Source organism: Amblyomma americanum, chromosome 4 (genome assembly GCF_052857255.1).
Source record: "Amblyomma americanum isolate KBUSLIRL-KWMA chromosome 4, ASM5285725v1, whole genome shotgun sequence".
Taxonomy (NCBI): domain Eukaryota; kingdom Metazoa; phylum Arthropoda; class Arachnida; order Ixodida; family Ixodidae; genus Amblyomma; species Amblyomma americanum.
Genome location: NC_135500.1, coordinates 99365296 through 99385603, shown reverse-complemented (window position 1 = coordinate 99385603; position 20308 = coordinate 99365296). Strand labels below are relative to the sequence as shown.

At 47.5% G+C, this 20308-nt stretch overlaps 1 protein-coding gene across 1 annotated transcript in view; it reads left to right on the top strand.

Moving 5' to 3' along the window:
- Positions 1-20308, top strand: part of LOC144129707 (uncharacterized) — a 37315-nt gene that overhangs the window by 8092 nt on the left and 8915 nt on the right. The window contains exons 3-5 of the mRNA XM_077663805.1: positions 7995-8202; positions 9296-9499; positions 18398-18601. Coding sequence (XP_077519931.1) covers positions 7995-8202; positions 9296-9499; positions 18398-18601 — 616 coding nt within the window. The remainder of the gene's footprint in view (positions 1-7994; positions 8203-9295; positions 9500-18397; positions 18602-20308) is intronic.

The following is a 20308-nucleotide window of genomic DNA, read 5'->3' as shown; positions in this document are numbered from 1 at the left end:
CGATCTGCTCATAGCCGTATCGTTCATGAAGGACCGCTGCCCTCGCTTTCCGTCGCTAGCGGTTTTGGTCGGGATGCATGTTACGCCTCAGGGAGGGGTCGAATGCGTAGCCTTTAAATAATTTCTTTGTGGAGAGCTTTTAAGAAGTTATGATTAGTGGGAACGTGAATTTGGAGTTTAGAGAGTATATGCCTGCCGGTAGTGGTGCTGGATAGGTGCAGATATTGAGCTTTTGTGCGCTTCGGTTAATTCTTGCAGGGTCTTATGGACGCCTAACTCTTCAAGCGTTAGTTTTTGGGGGCTTTGGGCAGGCAGAGCGCTGCCTTATTAGCTTGTCTCATTATAGAGTATATTATTTGTGCTTCGGGTTCATTGAGGTCGAGGTATGGGGTAGAACACGAACACAGTACTCTACTCATTATATAGGCTTGTACCACACGCGATTACCCGCTTCCCTCAGTCCGTGAGCTTTACCTGTGAATCTACCTATCAGCTGCGTAGTGGCTGCTAGCGTGCTCTTTAACCGTTTGATGGTTTCAGTATTTTTCCCGTCTTCTTGGAGGTAGCGGCCCAGGATTTGAATGGTTCGCACCTGTGGGACCTCTCTACCGTGTACTCAGATTGTGATGGGAGTGTGGTACTTTCTGCCCTGTGGCGGGCTCAAGAGAAGTTCAGATATTTCTGGTGAGCAATTGAGGCCTGCCTTCGTGACCTCCTCCTGCATTACCGTTGTGGCTGTTAGCAGTGTTGTATCGATTTGGGCGCCTGATGCATATGTAGTCCACAGGCTGATATCATCCGCGTACATGGTATGGTCAAGATGGGGAATGTGCTGCAGCTTCTGCGCAAGCGTATTAAGTACTGCGTTAAAAAGAAAAACCGACAGCACGGAGCCTTGCGATGTGCCTATTTTCGCTAGTGTGTAGCGTGTGCAAAGGTCGCCTACACGCATGCTTGCCGTTCGGTTCTGCAGGAAAGCCCTTATGGAATTGTATATTCGCTGGCCAACTCCTAGGTCTATTATGGCTTTTAGGATGGTTTCGTGCTTTAAACTATCGAAGGCTTTCTTGAGGTCAATTGCCTGTACTGCTTTGGTGTGGGTAGGTATAATGCGGTCCAGAATATCTGTTGTAAGTTGAAGCATGACATCTTGCATAGATAGGCCAGATCGAAAACCAGTCATTGAGTGTAGGTATTGACCGCTATTTGACATCTGGGCGTGCAGTGTAGCAAGTATGACTTGCTCAAATAATTTCCTAGGCTTGAGGTAAGGAAGATACAGCGCATATTTTCTGCCGTTAGTGGCTTTGCTAGTTTTAGGTATAAGGATAACCCTTCTATGTGTCTACTCCTCTGGGAGTGTGCCGCTCTGCCAATGTTTGTTCAACATATCGGTAAGTCCTTGAAGGGAATGGTCATCTTGGTTCCTGAGGGCAGCATTTTTTATCCGATCTCCGCCTGGTGTTGTATTCCGGAGTCTACGAGGTGCTGCTCGGACTTCTTCTACTCCTATGTCCCTGTGAAGATCAATATTTGGGGGCCCGGTGAAATCCGATAGAGGATTCGGTGTGCCTGGCGAGGTATTTAGGCTCTTAATTAAGGTTCTGTAGGAGTGAATTTGTGATATTTGTCGCTGTGTGTTAGTGGAGCGACGAGATTCCTAGTATGATGCGTGCTTTTGATAGGATCGATTAAAAGTTTTAAAAGATGCCATGCTCGGGCGGTACTCAGATTGCCTCTGAGGCTCTCGCATATCTGTTGCCCAGTTAATTGTTGTCATTATCCTTGAATTTGGTTAACAAGCACAGATGTCTTGCTTTGGAGCTTTTAGTTGCGTTTTCGCTGGGCATATCGTTTCATGAGATTCTCATGTGCTTTCATCATATAGGCCAATTTCGCATCCATAACTGACACTTGTTGTTCCGGGGTATATTCCTTCGAGCACGCCTCCTGGTCTTCGTTGACCTGCGCTGCTCACGTTTGCTCATCCATCGGCCCGTTTGTTATTTTGTTTCCCGCTTTTTTACAAATTTACCCCAGTTCAATAGTTAGTGCTCCATTTTCTTTCGAGACGCTTGAAGGACCACAGAGTCGAACTTAAGTAATATAGTGATCACTGCTGAAAGTATGTGTTCTATTCCATTCCGAATTCTGGATGCGTCTGCCCATCGTAAGATCGGGAATTGTGTCCATAATTCCTGTTGTACCTTGTCTAGCGGGGTAATCAAAATTGTTGTATAACTTGAGCTGTGATTATTGAGTTTGTCGCATGAAAATCTCCCCTCTTCCAGACGCTGTTTGGTATCCCCAGGAATTTCAGTTTCCCAGATACAGGACATTGCCTAGTGGCCAGTGCCCAGTCGCCGCTCAAAATGCAGCGAAGGATAATTTGTCTAATAATAATAATAATAATAATAATAATAATAATAATAATAATAATAATAATAATAATAATAATAATAATAATAATAATAATAATAATAATAATAATAATAATAATAATAATAATAATAATAATAATAATAATAATAATATTAATAATAATAATATTATTATTAATAATAATAATTGTTTTTTGGGGAAAGGAAACAGCGCAGTATCTGTCTCATATCGTTGGACACGTGAACCGCGCCGTAAGGGAAGGGGTAAACTAGGGAGTGAAAGAAGACAGGAAGGATGAGGTGCCGTAGTGGAGGGCTCCGGAATAATTTAGAGCACCTGGGGATCTTTAACGTGCACTAACATAGAGCAGCACACGGGCGCCTTAGCATTTTTTCCTCCATAAAAACGCAGCCGCCGCGGTCGGATTTGAACGCGGGAACTTCGGATCAGTAGTTGAGCACCCTAACTACTGAGCGACTTCGCGGAGGGTTTACGTTTTCCTTCTCATTATATTATTCCCGAATGCCGGAACAAAAACATTGCAAAACTGATATCACAATTTACATTTTGAGTCCAGGGAGGATACAATGTCGTTTATGCTCTAAATTCAGGTGTGGTCACGTAGTTTCTGGATACAGAGGCATACATGCTTGCAATTCTTCGTTGTCGCTTTGTGCCGTTACAGGAAAAATACGTGTTTCGGCTCATATTTTCCCCCAACTGAAGGCGCACCATCCTAATATCTTGAGTTAAATGCTAGTCAACAAATCTTTTGCGAGGTCTGTTCACGCGCTTAGAAAGAAGGTACCCGTGACGAGGGGTTTGAAGAGCCTTGTGAAGCTATGTTGACGGGGCCTTGATATACCCGGGCAGTTGTTGAACTGCATAACTGAGTTTAGGACAGGGGATATTAATATTTGTCGGTCTCGCATTTACTATTTAGGATCACAAACCAGGGTTCACCTTTGGCGCGTGCAACAGTCGCGCGTGGATGCACTTCTCATACTCCCCGTGATGGGTTCAATTCTTTAAAACATTGGCATTCTGGTCACATTTCTAGAGAAAATGAAAATATCAGCAGCATACCTCGAAGCTACCTCCCCAGTGTACTTGTTTCAGGACGCCTAGAATACCTTTGCAGAAGATCGAGCTGCTAGGTTTGGGACATAGATGACGTTGACATCAAAATCATGTACCTGGTATCACAGCGAAATATAAACAAGTTCATAAAAAAAACGAAGTTGATAACGCAAGTGAAACCACCTCACTGCTGTTCAGAGTCTTATGGCCTAGTTTACTGCATTTTTTCTGTTCTGCTTAGTTCTTTGAATATTTAATACAAATTACCTAACTTTTTCAAATATTGACCTCGGGCTTTGGTTTTGGTTTTGTTTGGTTTTTGGGAAAAGGGAACGACGCAGTATCTTCTCACATATCGGCGGACACACACCTGAACCGAACCGTAAGGGGAGGGGTAAAGGAGGAAGTGAAAGAAGAAAGAAAGGGGTGCCGCAGTGGAGGGCTCCGGAATAATTTCGAACACCTGGGGATTGTTAACATGCACTGACATCGCGCAGCACACGGGCGCCTTAGCGTTTTTCCTCCATAAAAACGCAGCCGCCGCGGTCGGGTTCGAACCCGGGTATTCCGGATCAGTAGCCAGGCATCCTAACCACTGAGCCACCGCTGCGGGTACGGTTTTGGCACAGAAGTGTATTTTCGGATTTTGAACTTTTTTGGAGAACAACTGGTTGAAGAAAAGCTGTCTAAAATGTTTTCAACGAGGTACATTTACATAGCTCTTTATTACCAGCCCTAAAAGAGAGCGCCGCGGGAAAGTTATAATATACTACTTAACAGTGGTGCTATTTTAGCGCCCCAAGACGCGCTGTCAAAGAAAATAACTGTAGAGCTAAGGCTCCCAACTTAGGACATTAATCAGCGAAACATGGTTGGAAAACTCATTCTTCCGACAGTAGATATGGCCGCTCGGCCGACCAACGTCGCCGGCGTCTAGGTGGAAGCATTTCACACTTCGCCACCCGCCTACGATCCACACCAACGCTAGCGGTGCGGCCTTGCACGTTCGGATCGGATATCACAACGCTTTCGACTTTCCCGTCGAAATGGAGAATTTTCACTTCCGCCAGCATTGCGAATCTACGAGCATCCCACGGCGCACACTTTTCTCGAGAATCCTTCTTAGACTAAGGCGCAGTTCATGAAGGCGGCATTGACAAGAGCGGCTACGTCTTTTCAGTAACGTGCACGGTAACTATCGGTATCTCCGTGGACTGCTAATGCGCAGCAACAGCTGGCATGGCGAGGAGGAGAGGAAAGACGCAGAAAAGCGCCGGGGGGCTGGGGGTGTGTAAGTAGGAAAGCGGGACAGACAGACAGAAAAACTTCTGCAAGTAAGTTTTGGACCCTGCCGGGTCCCTGGGCCACTGCGTGGTACCGCACTGCATCAAGTAAGTCATGTCGGGACATGACGTCGGCAGCCCGAGTCGCCGCATCAAGATGCGATGTCGGGTCTACAGACGTGAGCAGGACCTCCGAGTCCTCCCAGCTCGAGATGGTGCGGGGTTTCTCCGGGGGGAGGGTCAACAGGGCAGCCCGAAAGGATATGGAAGAGTGTGGCGTGAAGGTCACCGCATAGGGAGCATGCAGGGGACGTGCCACAATACTGGGATAAGAGCTGAGGGGATGGCAGAGAGCCGGTCTGGAGGCGTCTGAAGAGGATCTGTTGGAGGTGCGTAAGGGAGGGGTAGGGAGGGTTAAGTCCAATGGTCCAAACTGGATATTTGCTCAAGCTCTGCGCCCACTTCCTCGAGAATCCTGGATCTAGACTGCCCTGAGCCCGGCAAATCAAACCTCGGGCCAATTAATCGGCAGCCTCGTTTCCAGGGTTCCCAGAGTCCGCCATCGATAAAAAAGCGAAACAAGGAAGAACGAAAGGCGAAATTGAAAAATTGAAAATTGGTTATTTGGGTAAGGATATGGCGCAGTATCAGTCTCAGATATTGGCGGACACCTGAACCGCGACACCTGAACCAGGAAAGTGGCAGTGAAAAACAGAGAGGTACCTCTTTCTCCGGCTGAGTGGTTAGGGGCTCGGCTACTGATCCGGATTTCCCGGGTTCGAATCCGACCGCGGCGGCTGCGTTTCGATGGAGGTGAAACGCTTAGGCGCCCGTGTGCTGTGCGCTGTCAGTGAAAGTTGAAGATTCCAGGTGGTCGAAATTATTCCGGAGCCTTCCACTACGGCACTTCTTTCCTTATTCTTTCACTTCCTCTTTTGTCCCTTCCTTCACGGCGCGGTTCAGGTGTCCGCCAATATGTGAGACAGATGCTGCGCCATTTCCTTACCCCAAAAACCTTTTTCCAATTTTTCAATTTTTTTGCTTTTTGTTCCTCGTTTTCTTCACTCCTTTATTGATGGTGGACTCTGACTCGCGTTCTGAGCCCTGCAAGCATAAGTTGTTCTCCGCGCATCCGCTTTAGCAATGGAAACACTACAAGCCAGAATTTAAAATAATGCGTGGTTGGCAAAGCTTACTGGCGATAAAGGGAACAGACAATAAGAATAAACGGGAAACAGCAGTTATCTATTTATTTCTTTCTCATCGTCCTGATCTGCGGCCCCTGCCTGCTTTAAGTAGGTTTGTTTGCTTACCATTTCCAACGCTCCGCTGCCTGAGTAAATGGCTGTTACCTTCTGAGAATAATAAACATCGCTTTAGTTTTATTGACATTATTTTTAGACCCACCTTCTTGCTTTGCCTGTCTGAGACATTGGCCATGTTTTGGAATCCGTTCCTCTCAATATCATCACCAGTCTATATCATCAGAGACCATCAAATTTCTAAACTACTGTCTATTAGCTCTTATCCCCAGTTCTTCCCAATACAGATCTCTGAATACCTCCTGTAAACACATGAATAGATGTGGAAAGATCGTAGGTCCCTACCGGACACTCTTACTGATTGGGTACAACCGGTATGGTTTTATTACTGTATCTACGGATGTATATGGTGCTTGTACAGCCACTGTAGATACTGCCAGTACGTTTGCATATGCATTTTCTGTACCGTGCTTCTATAAGGTCTGCATGACTGCTGAGTTATTCACGGAGGTAAATGGTTTTTCGTAATCTATTAAGGCTGTAACGAGGGGTTGGTTATATTCTCCGCAATTCTCTATCACCTGGTTGATGGTGCGAATGCTGTTGTCGAGTAGCCATTATGAATGCAATCATATACTTTCTTTTGGTTGATGTCTAGGGCTTCTCTGATTCTATTGGAGATTGTGTTATTAAATACCTTGTAGACAACGGCAGCGGTCATAGATAACTGGGAATATATAGTCAAAAGTAGGTTGGTGGAAAAGAAACAATCCAATGAAAGAAGAGGGTGGTAAAGTGTTGTGCCCTTCCTTAAAACCGACTGCTCTTCGTGTGGAGGCACGCTTTGATTCTCCAGTTAAGGCTTCCCTCCTGGCTCCTCTCATCTAAATTTTTGCATCTCGCAGCGCATATCACGATGCTTAACAAAAATGCATGGTTTAGCGTACTGTGACTCGTAAAACTTGGGCTACATGCTATGTATTAAGAGAAGCACGACAATTGTCTAGTGAAATTAGTTTTAATATATTGTCACGTAGTGGTGACGGCAGTCGAAGCAGTGATGAAGACGGACGAAAGGGTCTTCTAAAAGAACCGTTTATAGGGCTGACTTGCACCCAAAATGGACAGAATCACTCGGCGGCGGCGAAGCGACAAGCGTGCTCGGCGATCGTCGAACAGAATGCCCACCGCTGTTGGCCGTGCTCAATTTAAAGCTGATAGCGAACTTTCGAGATAAAGCGTGCAAAGTTACTAGAACATTTCGGAACAACGTAGAATCAGCTCTGCCTCGCTGCGATCAATCGAGATAAATATAGTCGCGTCTTGCGTCGCAAACAAAGCGATAAAGTGGTGTGGCGGCAGTTTTGAAAAAAGAACAAATACTGCAAATATTCGCGGCAATATTTACAATGTCATACGGAAATTGGCGCCAATACACAATGCCCCGAAGTCGCGACCGAAGAGAAATCTAGAACTTGTTCAACAAAACAGCCTCGCCACGCCTCCGTCTACTGCACAACAAAAAAAGATACTGCAGTTCTTAGATGTGAACTACTCTATATTCACGTGGTCTATATATGCGCAAATATGCATCATTTGAAGTATACGCATTCCAATATAGTAAACAGCAAGGTGTAGCAGGACTGTTCACTATGTCGTTTTGGGCTTTCATTGTGTGGTCTATTTGGTCTATGGAGGGTTTAACGTCCCAAAGCGACTGAGGCTATGAGGGACGCCGTAGTGAAGGGCTCCGGAAATTTCGACCTCCTGGGGTTCTTTTACGTGCACTGACATCGCACAGCACACGGGCCTCTAGAATTTCGCCTCCATCGAAATTCGACCGCCGCGGCCGGGATCGAACCCGCGTCTTTCGGGCCGGCAGCCGAGCGCCATAACCACTCCGCCACCGCGGCGGCTTCTTTCATTGTGTGCATAGCGCAAGTAAGGGCATCCCAGCTTGTCGCTTAACACCGCCGTGGCCTTCCAGCGGCCTTCGCTCTATACCGGGCGTGCATGGAGCCCAGCCATAAGGGCATCTCTGACCTGAGGGCCTTCATGCGGCAGCGGGGCCTGCTATGGCCCGAGTACGGCTCGACCGGCCGCCACGCGCTCTACGTGGTGCTCGACCTGGTCATCAACTGGGGCGTGCCCTTCTGGTTCGAGTTGAGCCTGCGCAAGCTGCCCAACGAGACCCGGTATGCGGCCGATGTACTCTGGACAATATAGTGCACGCTCAAGTCACGAACCCACCCCCAATGGAGTGCAAGCTCGTTTTCATTACGGCAGAAATGCCACAGCATCCCTTGGGAGTTCATAACCGGCATCTGCATGGGCCCATGCATATACCGTGTCTGCGGTTTCTGTTCGGTCATCTTCGCGTCCACGCCAAGGCGTACAACGTGCTCGCTATGGGGAGAAAATTCGCAGCGCGAGGGCGCTGCTTTCCAAAGTCGGCTTTTCGCAAGCCAACCAAATCGTTCGAAAGCTTTCGACTAGAGCTGTTTGTTTTTACTCCGTCAACTGTTGTTATAGAGAACATAGGTCCGGGAGATAGTGCCTACCAGCGCTGCGCTGTGTCGCCAAATCATGGCGGCAATAAAGATGTAAAGTAACACCAATCAAGGCCCTTTTGACCAAACCCGACCGTTATAAATCTGCTCGGTTATTTCATCAGTGTGTGGCTGGGAACAAGACATAACCAGTATTTTAAATACGCGCACGGCGAAACTAGAGTGACTGCTGGATCATCGGCAATAAAGCGTACGCTTTAACAAGCCAAGTTGAGGACGGAATTATTCTTGGATTCAAACAGTAGCCTTCTTTGCGGGCTGAATTCCATCTCAAGCACAGCAGTTCTGCGTAATCAGTTCATCCACTACGAGGTGTATTTCTGTGGAAAGTGTTATTTTGGTCATGTTTTGCACCGAACAGGGAACAGGCGCAAGAAGTTTGTCGTTTCCGCAGCGTGGTCTTCCTGGTCATTGGGAAAAATTGCTACATACAGCATTTCATTTATTTGCATGTTCTCCATCGTTAAAAGAAAATTTTAAAGGGTGGGGGGGGGGGGGGGGTGGAGTGCGTTAGCTATACCTTTTACTCGTGATTTCATTATACTCTGGACATATCAGACAAAAAGCGGCCTTAGCGGTCTGATTTCCTTCTTCATGGGTGAGTGGGGTCCCAGCGTGCGCCGAAGCCCCCCAAGCGCAACTCTTCCAATCGCAACAGCTTGAATAAGTCGCCTTGCTGCGTCCCATTTGTTTTCCTAACATGCGCACGTTATTGCAGGTATAGCATCTGCTTCACCTACGTGAAAACGATGGACAAGTGGCAGAAGCGCCAGCGGGCTTCCGCCGACGTGGACAGCCTCCTGCAGTACGCGAAGGACCTCCATAACGTCTTTCACGCCAGCGAAGAATCGCGCGATCGGATCCCGCAACTGTTGAAGCTGGAGTCCCACATGGACAGGATCATCAGGGCGGAGGGCTTAAGGTGCGTGGTTAATAAAGAGGCCAACACTGCTGGAAGGAAAAAAAAATTCAGGGGGCACTTGTGACTGCTTACGTGCTGTGAAGGCGAAACATTAGCGCGTAATGGTGAGCGTTCAAGCTAGATGCAGGTTGCGCACTGAGAAAAGAAACAAGATGCGCCTGCCAACGCTGACCTCACAAAGGTTAATGTGAAACGCTCGGACTCTCGGTTCGAATTCGTGCCGAGAGCTAGCCTAAAAATAAGTCTGATACAACCGAAAGGTGCTTTAACGAGAATTCCGAGCTTGTCTTTTTACCGCGGGAGCTCAATGTACACGCTCCAAGCATTCTTGGACACTACGAATTATTGTCTTGTGCGGCCAGTTTCCCAACTAAATAGATCAAAAGTCATGGGTCCCGTGTTTTGTTTTCAACTCACCTCCGATATTAAGGGGTGTCAACCAGCGCGTGGAGTGCCTTCGAGCGGTCGCGTGGCGGCTTGCCGCTGTGCATCGGCGGAGTGATATCAAAGCAAAGTTTTCAAGCATATTTTTATTTCTGTGGGACTAATTTACAGCTATGTTGTCTGCGACCGAACATATTTATTCACGAAAACTTAAAAACGAAAATAAAAACTAAAGCGACTGGCTGAAAGATGCTCCACGCGTTGGTTGACTCCTACTTTCGGAGGCGAGTTCAAAAAAACAAGGCTGAAATCGGGACGTTTAATTCGATTTAATAGGGAAATCGGCCGCAGAGGACAACAATTCGAAGTTTGGAAGAATTGTCGGAGCAAGTAGACCGAGAAGGCTGCTCCTTGTGGCTGCTCTTGGTATCTGTTGCCAATGACGTCGTCGCACTCGCTGCTGCGGTGGCTAGACGATGGCTGTTGCGATGCCATCTTCTTGGGACAATCTCGGCCTCAACAAGTATCGCCAGCAGAATTTCGTCTAATGACGCTAGTACGACCTTCGCCTTAAATTCCGAAACAATAAATTCGAGAGCGCTGTTAATTGATGCCTCTGGTTATGCCTGCCAGTGGTTGGGCGTTAGTGCATGCCCCGTGCTTTTATTTTCTTGTGTCGTCATGCTCTGCTGCGCTGTTTGCTTCATTCATGGCAAACCAATAAATCTCTACTGTCACTTTACTTCTTTTGTGCAGCTAAACGCCCAAATATTAGAGCACAGCACCTGACAGCCATTGCTTCTTGAGAATATTAGGCTTTGCGCTTTGGGATTGGCTTCGAAAGACGGGCTCCAAGGAAAGTGCTCATATTCAGGCTTGAAATCCAGCGCTTGTACTGCATCCCTTAGATCGAAGCGTGCGGACATTGGGATGGTACGAGCGTGTCCTTCTTGCGGTTCTTTTAATGATATGGCACCACAAAAAGACACCGACTTCTTCCCGGTTACTGAACGTTTACACTAATGCCTTTTCTCGATCATAGCCAGCAGAGCAGCACAATTCACCCCTGATTACAATGAACTAAAGCAGATGCTCAAAGTTATTCGCTCGTGAGACAGGCCTGTGGTGGGCACCCGCTCGTGACCTCAACATCTGTGATAGACCAACTAACCGAAAGCGCCGGCCACTGACGGACATCGCTAACGTGTCAACGCTCCTGCAATTCCTTCGCTGACATGCAGAAGTCTGTTGTTACCATGGCATTGCCTGCATCTAGTTACACGAAGGTAGCAGCGTAGTCCCATGTGGCCCCTTACCGTCGATATTCATCTCTCTAGCGCTGAGAATCAATGTAAAGAGAAAGCAATCTTGGAGGCCAGGAGTTTCAACAGGGAAAGTCTTAAAGATGTGTTATAAGACTTGTTGACAGCTTACACTTATCTGGGACAGCTTTCATACAAGCATGAACCTCTCTATACACCAGCTTAAGTGAACCAAGAAGATGCAGAGGCCCGCACAATTTATGATGCTGATGAAACTTCATTACCAACATATACTGAGGAGCGACCCGAAGGATCCCCCCGCTTATATGACGGCCGCTATCTCTTAGGCTGTAGCGGCGTCTTCAGCCAGGTGGAGGAGCTTGATCTGTGTCCCCGGGTCGGGGCTGAGCATTATAGCCTCCCACTGATCAGAGTCGGTAATGAAGTGACTCGCGGATAGAGAATACGGGCAGTTCCAGATGATATGATTTAGATCGGCTTTGCTGTCACAATCTTTGCATTTGTCTGAGTAGAGTCCTTCCGAATAGAAGCTACACAATTGGGGATTTGGATAGATGCTAGTTTGAAGTTTACGCCAGGCTTTGGCCTGTCGGGTTGAGAGCGTTTTATCTGCTGAGTGGAATCTGTGTCCTGCAAGCCTGTAGTGCGGCAGGATTTCTCTGTAATAAAACAACCTGTCCTCGCCGGAGTATAGGGCGGGTGGTCTGCACGACCCAGCTGGGAGGACAGTTCTCGAGCTAGGTTATGAGCCGCGTCATTATAAGCAAAGGGGGCATGAGCAGGCGTCCAGATTAGGTGAATGCGCCGTGTAGGCTGACATTTTGCAAAATTGGGAAAAATAGTTGCCTGACAGCTAAACTCCGCCTTGAGGGTATACCGCGATATTTTTAATGGCTCCCTTCAGAGGACTGATGTCCTCTCTGCATATCACCTCTCCCACACGTACACTGTCGGACAATTCACCCAAGGCTTAACTTTAACGAAGTCGAATGAACCTGCAACTGTTGTCTAGGGGTATCGTGTTTGCCTTGGGATGCAAGGAGCAGGGCTTAATTCCCATCTCACGCTATTTATCTTTACAGTGCAAATAGCTACTTTGCAGTCTTACACAAGTCGCCGCGGGGGTTTGGAGGTTATTTGCTCGGCTTCTGACCGGAAAAGCGCGGGTACGAGCCCGGCCGCTGCGGTCGCATTTTGATGGTGGCGAAATACTAGAGGCCCGTGTACGATGCGATGTCAGTTCAAGCTAAAGAGCTCCATGTGGCGAAAATTATCCGGAGCTTTTCACTACGGTGTCCCTCATTGTCTGGGTTGTTTTGGGGCGTTAAAGTCTATAAAACCAAACATATGCTAACTCTTCGAGCGATAGATGGGGCGCTCACACATGCACTCCCATTATGACATGCCATAATGATGTTTGTGATTAGCTGTGATCTTATAATCACAATTCATGTGACGTTTTAATCGTTCTTCAAAATCGCCCTTCCACGTGTGACGTTCGTGGTTCTTCAACCAATGCGTTTTTTTTTCACGCTGCCGCCGCCGTGTTCTCCGCTGAACGGGAGTTTTAACGCTAGCACTTTAAAACCCGAAGGGAAGAACACCGCTAACAAACCCAAAGCCAGCACTGCTTAAGCCTGGAAAATCTGGCCTACAACACCTCTACAGAATCCCAAAGCCTGATACTTGCGAACGCGCTGGTTAGTCGCGTCTAAAATTTGTGACGTGGCGGTTTGAGCCATGCTAATGTAAATGGCTGCAATGACACGCGGAAAAAATCAATAGGAACTCCTGCATTATGGGCACGAACAGCGACATCTGGTCACGTGTCACAATATCAGCGACCCTGCAGTTTTATTACTACACCAGTAGTGGCATCTGCAGCTTGAATTCGAACAACAGAAAACGGCTCGAAATACTGGTCAAAGATATGCTGTGAACCGAGTTTTTTTTCCTTTTTCGTGAATGCTCCCGCTTTAAAAACACATGGATGGCGAGAAAACAACAATATTGCGAGAAATATGCTAAGTCTTTGAGCGATAGATGCGGCGCTAACACATTCATTCCTACGCTATTAAAAATAAAGGCTTCGAAAATCTAACCCGCCATTCGTGTTTGGTGTGTTAACCTGAAATTTTTTGATGAGGTGCTTGCAGCAGCCGCATTCTCTTCAGCAACTTCACGTTCATGTAACGGCCAGTCTGAGCGACGTAGCTGAGACCACATACGAATGGTATGTTTCAAACAACGTGGCTGCGACGCAGTACATATTTATAAGCATTCTTCATTGCGAACCCGGCTTTCAGAAATCGTTCTTCGTTTGCCTTCCTGCAAAGGCTTGAGAGATTGTTGCGAGCACAGAACAGCAACCTTTGCGCTTTAGGTTTCGCCCAAACGAGGTCTAATTCGAACTTAAAATTATTACCTCAACTTCACAGAATGAGGCGAGGTTGAGGCGAAAGAGGTGACAGGCCGAAATTTTATGAGTGAGATCAACAAAAGCAGGAGGGTGCCCTACTGTTCAGGAATAGAAAACACAAAGAATACGCCACGAGTTCCTGAGCGCCGACTTTCAGCTCAGTGTATTTTAAACAGCGCGCAATTTTATAACCACTTAATCACGGGCACTAGAAAATAAAAAATAAAACAAAGAAATCCTGCATGCATGAAACCAGCCGTGATTAAATCAATCCTTTGGACGTAAAACATGTTTCTAATTTCTGAGCAATTAAAGAAACTCTCTTTTGTTAGTCAAAGCCACAGTCGGGTCGCTTAGGTACCCCTCGCCGCCTGTGCCGAAGCCATACGAAATTCTTTCCAGCCTAAGCTACCCGTCTGTGGCTTTGACTGAAAAAGATTTTTTTTTGCTGCTCAGAAAACAGAAACATGACTTGCGCGAAAAAGCTTGCATTAATAGCGGTTGGCTTCATGCCTGCTTGGCTTGTTTCCTGGTTTTATTCTTTTAAAATCTGGTTCGCCTTGATTAGGAGCATATAAAAATGCGCCCCGTGGAGAAAAAATTGGTATTGGTTTAACGTAGTGAAATCGAGTAGACGTGCGAAAGCAGGCGGTGATTCGTCAAATGCAGGAGGCACTTAAGCTCCGCCTCAATGGTATGACGCGTAATCTTTAGTGGGTTAATGCGCATATGTGCAGAATTGGTCATTCTCTGCTTAACAATCATAGATGGCAGCGACTCCTCGTACCACCAGCAGCACAGCGGCGCAGCGGTTAAGCGATGCGCCTATGCATTGGCAGGTGGCGGTTCCTATCACAGTCACCGGTTAGGAGTGTGTAACCCCTGCTGCTCTTCCCAAGCAACTTCTGGCACAGCTGCCGCGACGTTACCCTAGACTATCCGAGCTTACCGATTTAATACCCGAACTCTCGATTGAATACCGATTTAATACCGATACCGACTTAATACCAAGTTACTCTATTTAATACCAATACCGATTTAATACCGACTTACTCGAGTAACTCGGGTAAGCTCGGTCGCAGTTTGTGAGCGATGAGTGCCTTCGCAACAATATACTCAGTGGAAAGTCTGCGCTTATTGCCTTGCGACGTGTTTTTGGTGTGTGTTCCGAGGTTAGCCCACCCTATGCTATTATGAACGACCAACTAGCCCTCTTTAAAGCTTTGCTGAAATCAGCAAATCGGGCCTCACAACCTCATGCGTGAGATTAAGGTTGAATGAGGTCGCTTTGCAATGAGGTAGGGTTGTGAGGTAGATGCTTTCTGAGTTTCTACGCCTTACATTACAAGTAATTTGGGAGAAGCGGTTCTAGCTTTCTTGGCGGCCACTACGGGGCGCGTGGTGGTGAAAATTCAAAAATAGTGCGCTGACATCATCCGCGACACACGATAAAAAACGAACGATCGAGCGGCTCCAGGACTGAACATGAGAGGCCGCTAGGCTTAGTGGCAGTGACTGGGCACTGTCCTGGATTCCTTATGTTGCGCACCGAAGTACTCAGTGGCACTTGGTATTCGGCTGCTCCTCTTCGGAATACCTGATGCCGCAGCAGGCTCTTTTAGAGTTCGACAGCTCCACCGTAATGTCCCCTGAAACCACGCCTGTACTGCAGGACGCTCCTCGGTGGCCTTCTTCGAAAGAGGCTGCTAGCATGGCAAATGATGCTTAAAGAGACATTGAGAACAACAACGTGCAATTATTGTTTTCACTAAAAAATCATTATGTGGCTCTTTCGGACATGTTGACGTTCGTGTGGAAATAAACGACGTTTTCATAGCCGAGAAAATTGAACTTGAAAGTTTACCCTCCACTAGATTCAAACACGTGACGTCAACACCCAGAAGAACTGGTTACCACTGTTTTGAAGTGAATGATGGGGTAGCCTGGCCTCTCAGATCCGCGAGGAAAAAGTGTCGACGCCCTCAGAATACTTCCGAAATCGGTCGGCGGTGGCGTCACCTTTATTTTGTTTCATCGTTCTCTCAATGTTATAAGGGCTCCGGTTTCGGCGACAAAGGTTTCATTATTATTAAAACGCAGAAAACGGTATATACAGGTCCAGTTTTTCCTCAGTTTTCCTTTCACGGCAAGTTCACTTGTCGTCTATCACTTTTATTTATCCATTTTGGTTTGCCGCTTTTCGTCGTCCCTTTTTATCTGTCCTTTTGTTGAATGCAGAGCTAAGTAGGCGAGATGCTTTCAAGATGATCAGCCACATCTCTGCATATTTAGCTAAGCTTTCTGTACTTGTTATTCAGACAGACTGCGCAACGCTGACTAAAACAGAACTCGGAATTATTGGCCAAATGTATTATTTTGACCTGGGGCTTGCTAATCGCTCTTTGCTATGTGGCAACGGGAAAGCGTGTATGCTGAACCTAGAACGATTCCGCAATGCTTCTCCGCACTTGATTAGAATGAGGAGATGGATACTGTAAAAAGCTTTTAAGAAAACGAGGGCTCTACCACTAGAAATCATTTACGTCGCCTAAAATCTTTAGACATGTAGCGGGCGCTCAGCGGTTATGGCGCTCGGCTCCTGACCCGAAAGACGCGGGTTCGATCCCAACCGCGGTGCTCGAATTTCGATGGAGGAGAAAGTTTAGAGACCCCGTGTACTGTGCAATACAAGTGCAGACGAATTTCGATGGAGGAGAAAGTTTAGAGACCCCGTGAACTGTGCAATACAAGTGCACGTTAAACAAACCTACGTGGTCGAAATTTCCGGAGCCGTTCACTGCGGCATCCCTCATAGTATGAGTCGCTTTGGGACTTTAAACCCCCACAAACCACATACATGTAGATAATTATCCCACATTTTTTTCCTACTAATGACAACGAACTCGCCTTTTGATAAGATTACTGACGCCATCCATGAAGAATTACAGTTGTCTATGAGATAATGAACAAAGCTCCTTGAGACAAGCAAGCCAGATTTCCTTAGCACTGAACTCTTTTTAGAAGCATTTTTAGAAGCGTTCGTTTTTAGGGCTGCCCATCAAAAACCTGCCTTACCTGTGAGTGAAATGTCACTTAAAATTGGCATGAGGGGTGAGCCGATTCGAATTGATCGATTGAAAGTACTTTGTATTGAAGGCAGAAGGTCGCTGTGGGGGGGAGGGGGGAATCGGGTTGGTCACATGTTGAGGCCCGAGTCAGTGTATTGTTCATTTTACTATGGCTGAGCCCAGTCAGAATGGCCGTAGTCGGCGCGCCTACACTGCTCTGATCAGGCCGCTTTGCCTCCCATATGCAGCAAATAGGAGCTGTGTCGGTATCCGTGGGCAGCACGGTACCGTAATTTGTGTACTGAAATGATTGTTGGTCTATTCTCCCGGCTTGAAATGCAGTACATTGCCTGAGTAAATGGGCAAGCTCCGCGTGGTAGTGGTGACCGCAGTGCGAGCACGTTACCGGGGTGATGTCGGGCCGTCGCCATTTCGCCGGAGTATATGCGGTATATACCCAGCCAGCGTAAACCTTATTGATGGAGACCTCTTTGGAACGTGTTAAGTGGGTCTTGCACGAAAGAAAGACCGGTGCGGTAACTTCTTTGATGCGGGAACGACTTTATGTACGGAGAGGGGCACGGGCATAGTGCATGGCAGCTGCTAAGGAGGTAGTGTCGCTGAGGAACTCCTACGGCTTTTCTCTGAGTGTGTGGGTAATGAAAAATTTACCTTCCCACTTGCGGCAGCAGCAGTGGTATGTGTCGCCATACAGCCCCCGGGCACAGCCATAGGCCCCAGTGTGCAAATCATTTCGATCTGATTACCTGCCTGCGCATGCTGCGGAGGACGCATTGGATGGCCATGGCCGTGGCATCCTCCAAAGCAGGGCGAAGAATTTCTAAGTAAGCAGCGTGCAAATTCACTTTCTTTTTTTCAATAATGGAGAGATATTCTCCGAGCGTTGCAAGGGTAGAAGGAAAGTAAGCAGTTGCAAAGAATTTCTGACGGGCACTCCACAAGAATTTTGAAAATACAGGATTCTATGCCTATGAATGCAGTCGCTGACTTCTTCGTATACTATGTCTGAATGGAGTTAAGTGCTTTACGTCCCCAGAAATAAGCTTAATCGTTGCGGCGATAGGAAGTCGGACACGCTGGAAAGGGTTCCTGATGAGGAAGAAGTCGCGTACGTCAAGCACGGCCAAAGACATATGAAGGTCAATGCGCTTGTCCAGTATTTAGCACTGCTTTCTTTTCCCGTTCCAACGTGCATCAATTGGCCTGCCGAACAATAGTTTTGATGCAGCTTCATTGTTAGCACATACACGAAATGAACATCGGAGCAGAGCATGCCGAAGAAGCTAGCGCTTGTTAGTTACTCCCTAACCAGAATCAACGCACAGGTGGCTATTGAAATCTTCAAGAATACGAAATGAGTAAAAATGCTGAATTGCGTGCCTTATTAAAGGCATGTATTGACACTGAGTGGTGATCTGCGTACGTCTAGCAACAAAGTGCGTTGTACATGCTCAGATCATCAAGAAATTGAGTTTCTTTCCGCCTTCCACGTTCCAAAAACTTCTGTGAGCTACTCTACTGAAGATTTCCATGCAACTGCGACTATCTACTCAAGTTTCGTCTTAACTGTAAATTGTATCTGGCCTGAAAAGCGCTCGGCGTTCTAGGTCTTCAGTGGCTAAACAACGAAGCTTTTATTAACGTTGTGAACACTTAGGTGAAAAGGCAGCTTGGTTAGCGAAACAGCTATTCCCCTGACTTTCTCGTACGCCTTTGAATGCAGTGAAGGCGTGCAGGGCGACGTACTGACGGTGCTTAAGGTGCCGATCGCGCTCGCAACAACGATCACGCCGAACATCAGCACGGACACCTGGCTCGCCTACTTGAACGAGTTCCTGAGCCCGCACCGCGTTCAGGCCACCGACAATGTGCTGGTGGACGACGTTGATCTGGCACTCAGCATGAATCAGATATTCGGCGACTTCAGGTGAGATTAATGAACTTAAACCAAGGATGAAGGGAGTCACTGGAATTAAATCGAACAGCGCAATAAATGTCCACCATGAAGCAAGCATTGGGCGACATCGCGCTGTTCAACACGTATCCTGTCGGGTGCTTTTTTTTTATAAAACCCAGGTGCTTCGAGGTTTGAATTTCCAAACGCGGTGACTCTCTGCATAAGGTTTTGTGTATACCTGTCAGAAATGAACTGTTGGTGTTCGACGTCACAAACATACTTTGCTTTTGACATCCAGTGGCCGTCGCGTTCGCTATCGTCACCCGATTCCAAACCCAGACCCTTACCTTCTCCGCTTATGGCGTCGCCATAAACGCCTTCAATGCTCCTTACTTTCCCAGGCCCAAAATTCCCAACTTTCCTCCCGGATCACTGCCCTGCGGGTCGATATCGTCCCCCACTACGTCTCCCTTGAACACTCTCGTTGTAGTGCGCTTTGTGATGGTCTTGAATCTGCATTCAACTCGCGATCCACATGGTCCCTCTTTAAATCCCTCCTTGGCACTAAGCCTGCCCTTGCTCCTACTCTAGCTAAAGCCCTCAATCAGGGGACTCCCTCCGATGTTTTTGATCAGCTCGCCCCTTTGTACCTCCCGCCCCCTCTTGCACTTTCCTACCCGGCCTAATCGGGCGGACCTAACCCCGATCTGGACCATACGTTCATTTTCCGGGAGCTCGAAGCGGCTCTGGCTGCGAATGCTACCCGCTCGGCTCCCCGTGAGGACGCCATTACATGCACCAAACTTCGTAACTTTCCTCACTGCGCCAACTAATTCCTCCTTCACACGTACAATGATGCCTGGGACAGCGGCTGCCGGTCGAGCTCCTGTACCTCCTCTCTCATTTCTGATTCCAAAGCTGTTCAAACCTCCCTCCCTCTCTAACCTCCGCCCAATCTCCTTGACGTCGTGTGTTGCCAAGACCCTTGAGCCAATGGCCATGGCTCGCCTCTCTAATTTTCTCGGGGTTAGGGAGTTCTTCCCCCATTTTCTTATCAGCGTCCGACGCCGCATCTGTCCACAGGACATGTTTCTGATTCTGCAGCACACCTTTCTCTCACCTATGCCCACCCAAATTCACGCACTTGCGACCGTCGATGTTCGCAAGGCCTTCGACGGTGTAAGCCACGACCACATCCTTTCTCAGCTCCCCTCCATGGCCTGTAGCTCCCGCGTATACTCTTACATCCGCTTATTCCTCTCTAACGGAGTGGCTCGCTCTCGCATAGACGCCCATTTAATTTCATTTATTTTTTCCCTTAAAGGCCCGGAGACATTACACAAGGGGGAGCAAAATCTAGGTCAAAATAGAGAAAGAATAAATTGATAAAACAGAACAATAATAAAACAAAAAACAGTATGCAACAGGTAAATGGTCTTCTGACGCGGACACAATGCAAAGGAAAATGCACGGGATCTGTCCGATCCCTACCACCTCACCCGTGGCACTCAAGGCGCTGTTCTATCTCCTACCCTTTTCAATCCCACTATGGCCCCCTCGCCTCCCAGCTAGCCGAAATTCCCGACCTACACCACTTCTGCTACGCCGACATCACTCTGGTGTTTTTATGGCTCTCTCGATCACGTACAGGACACCCTGCAACGTGGCCAAGATTTAATCGACTCTTTTCTCACCACCGCCGGTGTCTCTCATGCTCCGAAAAAATCTGAGTTTCTC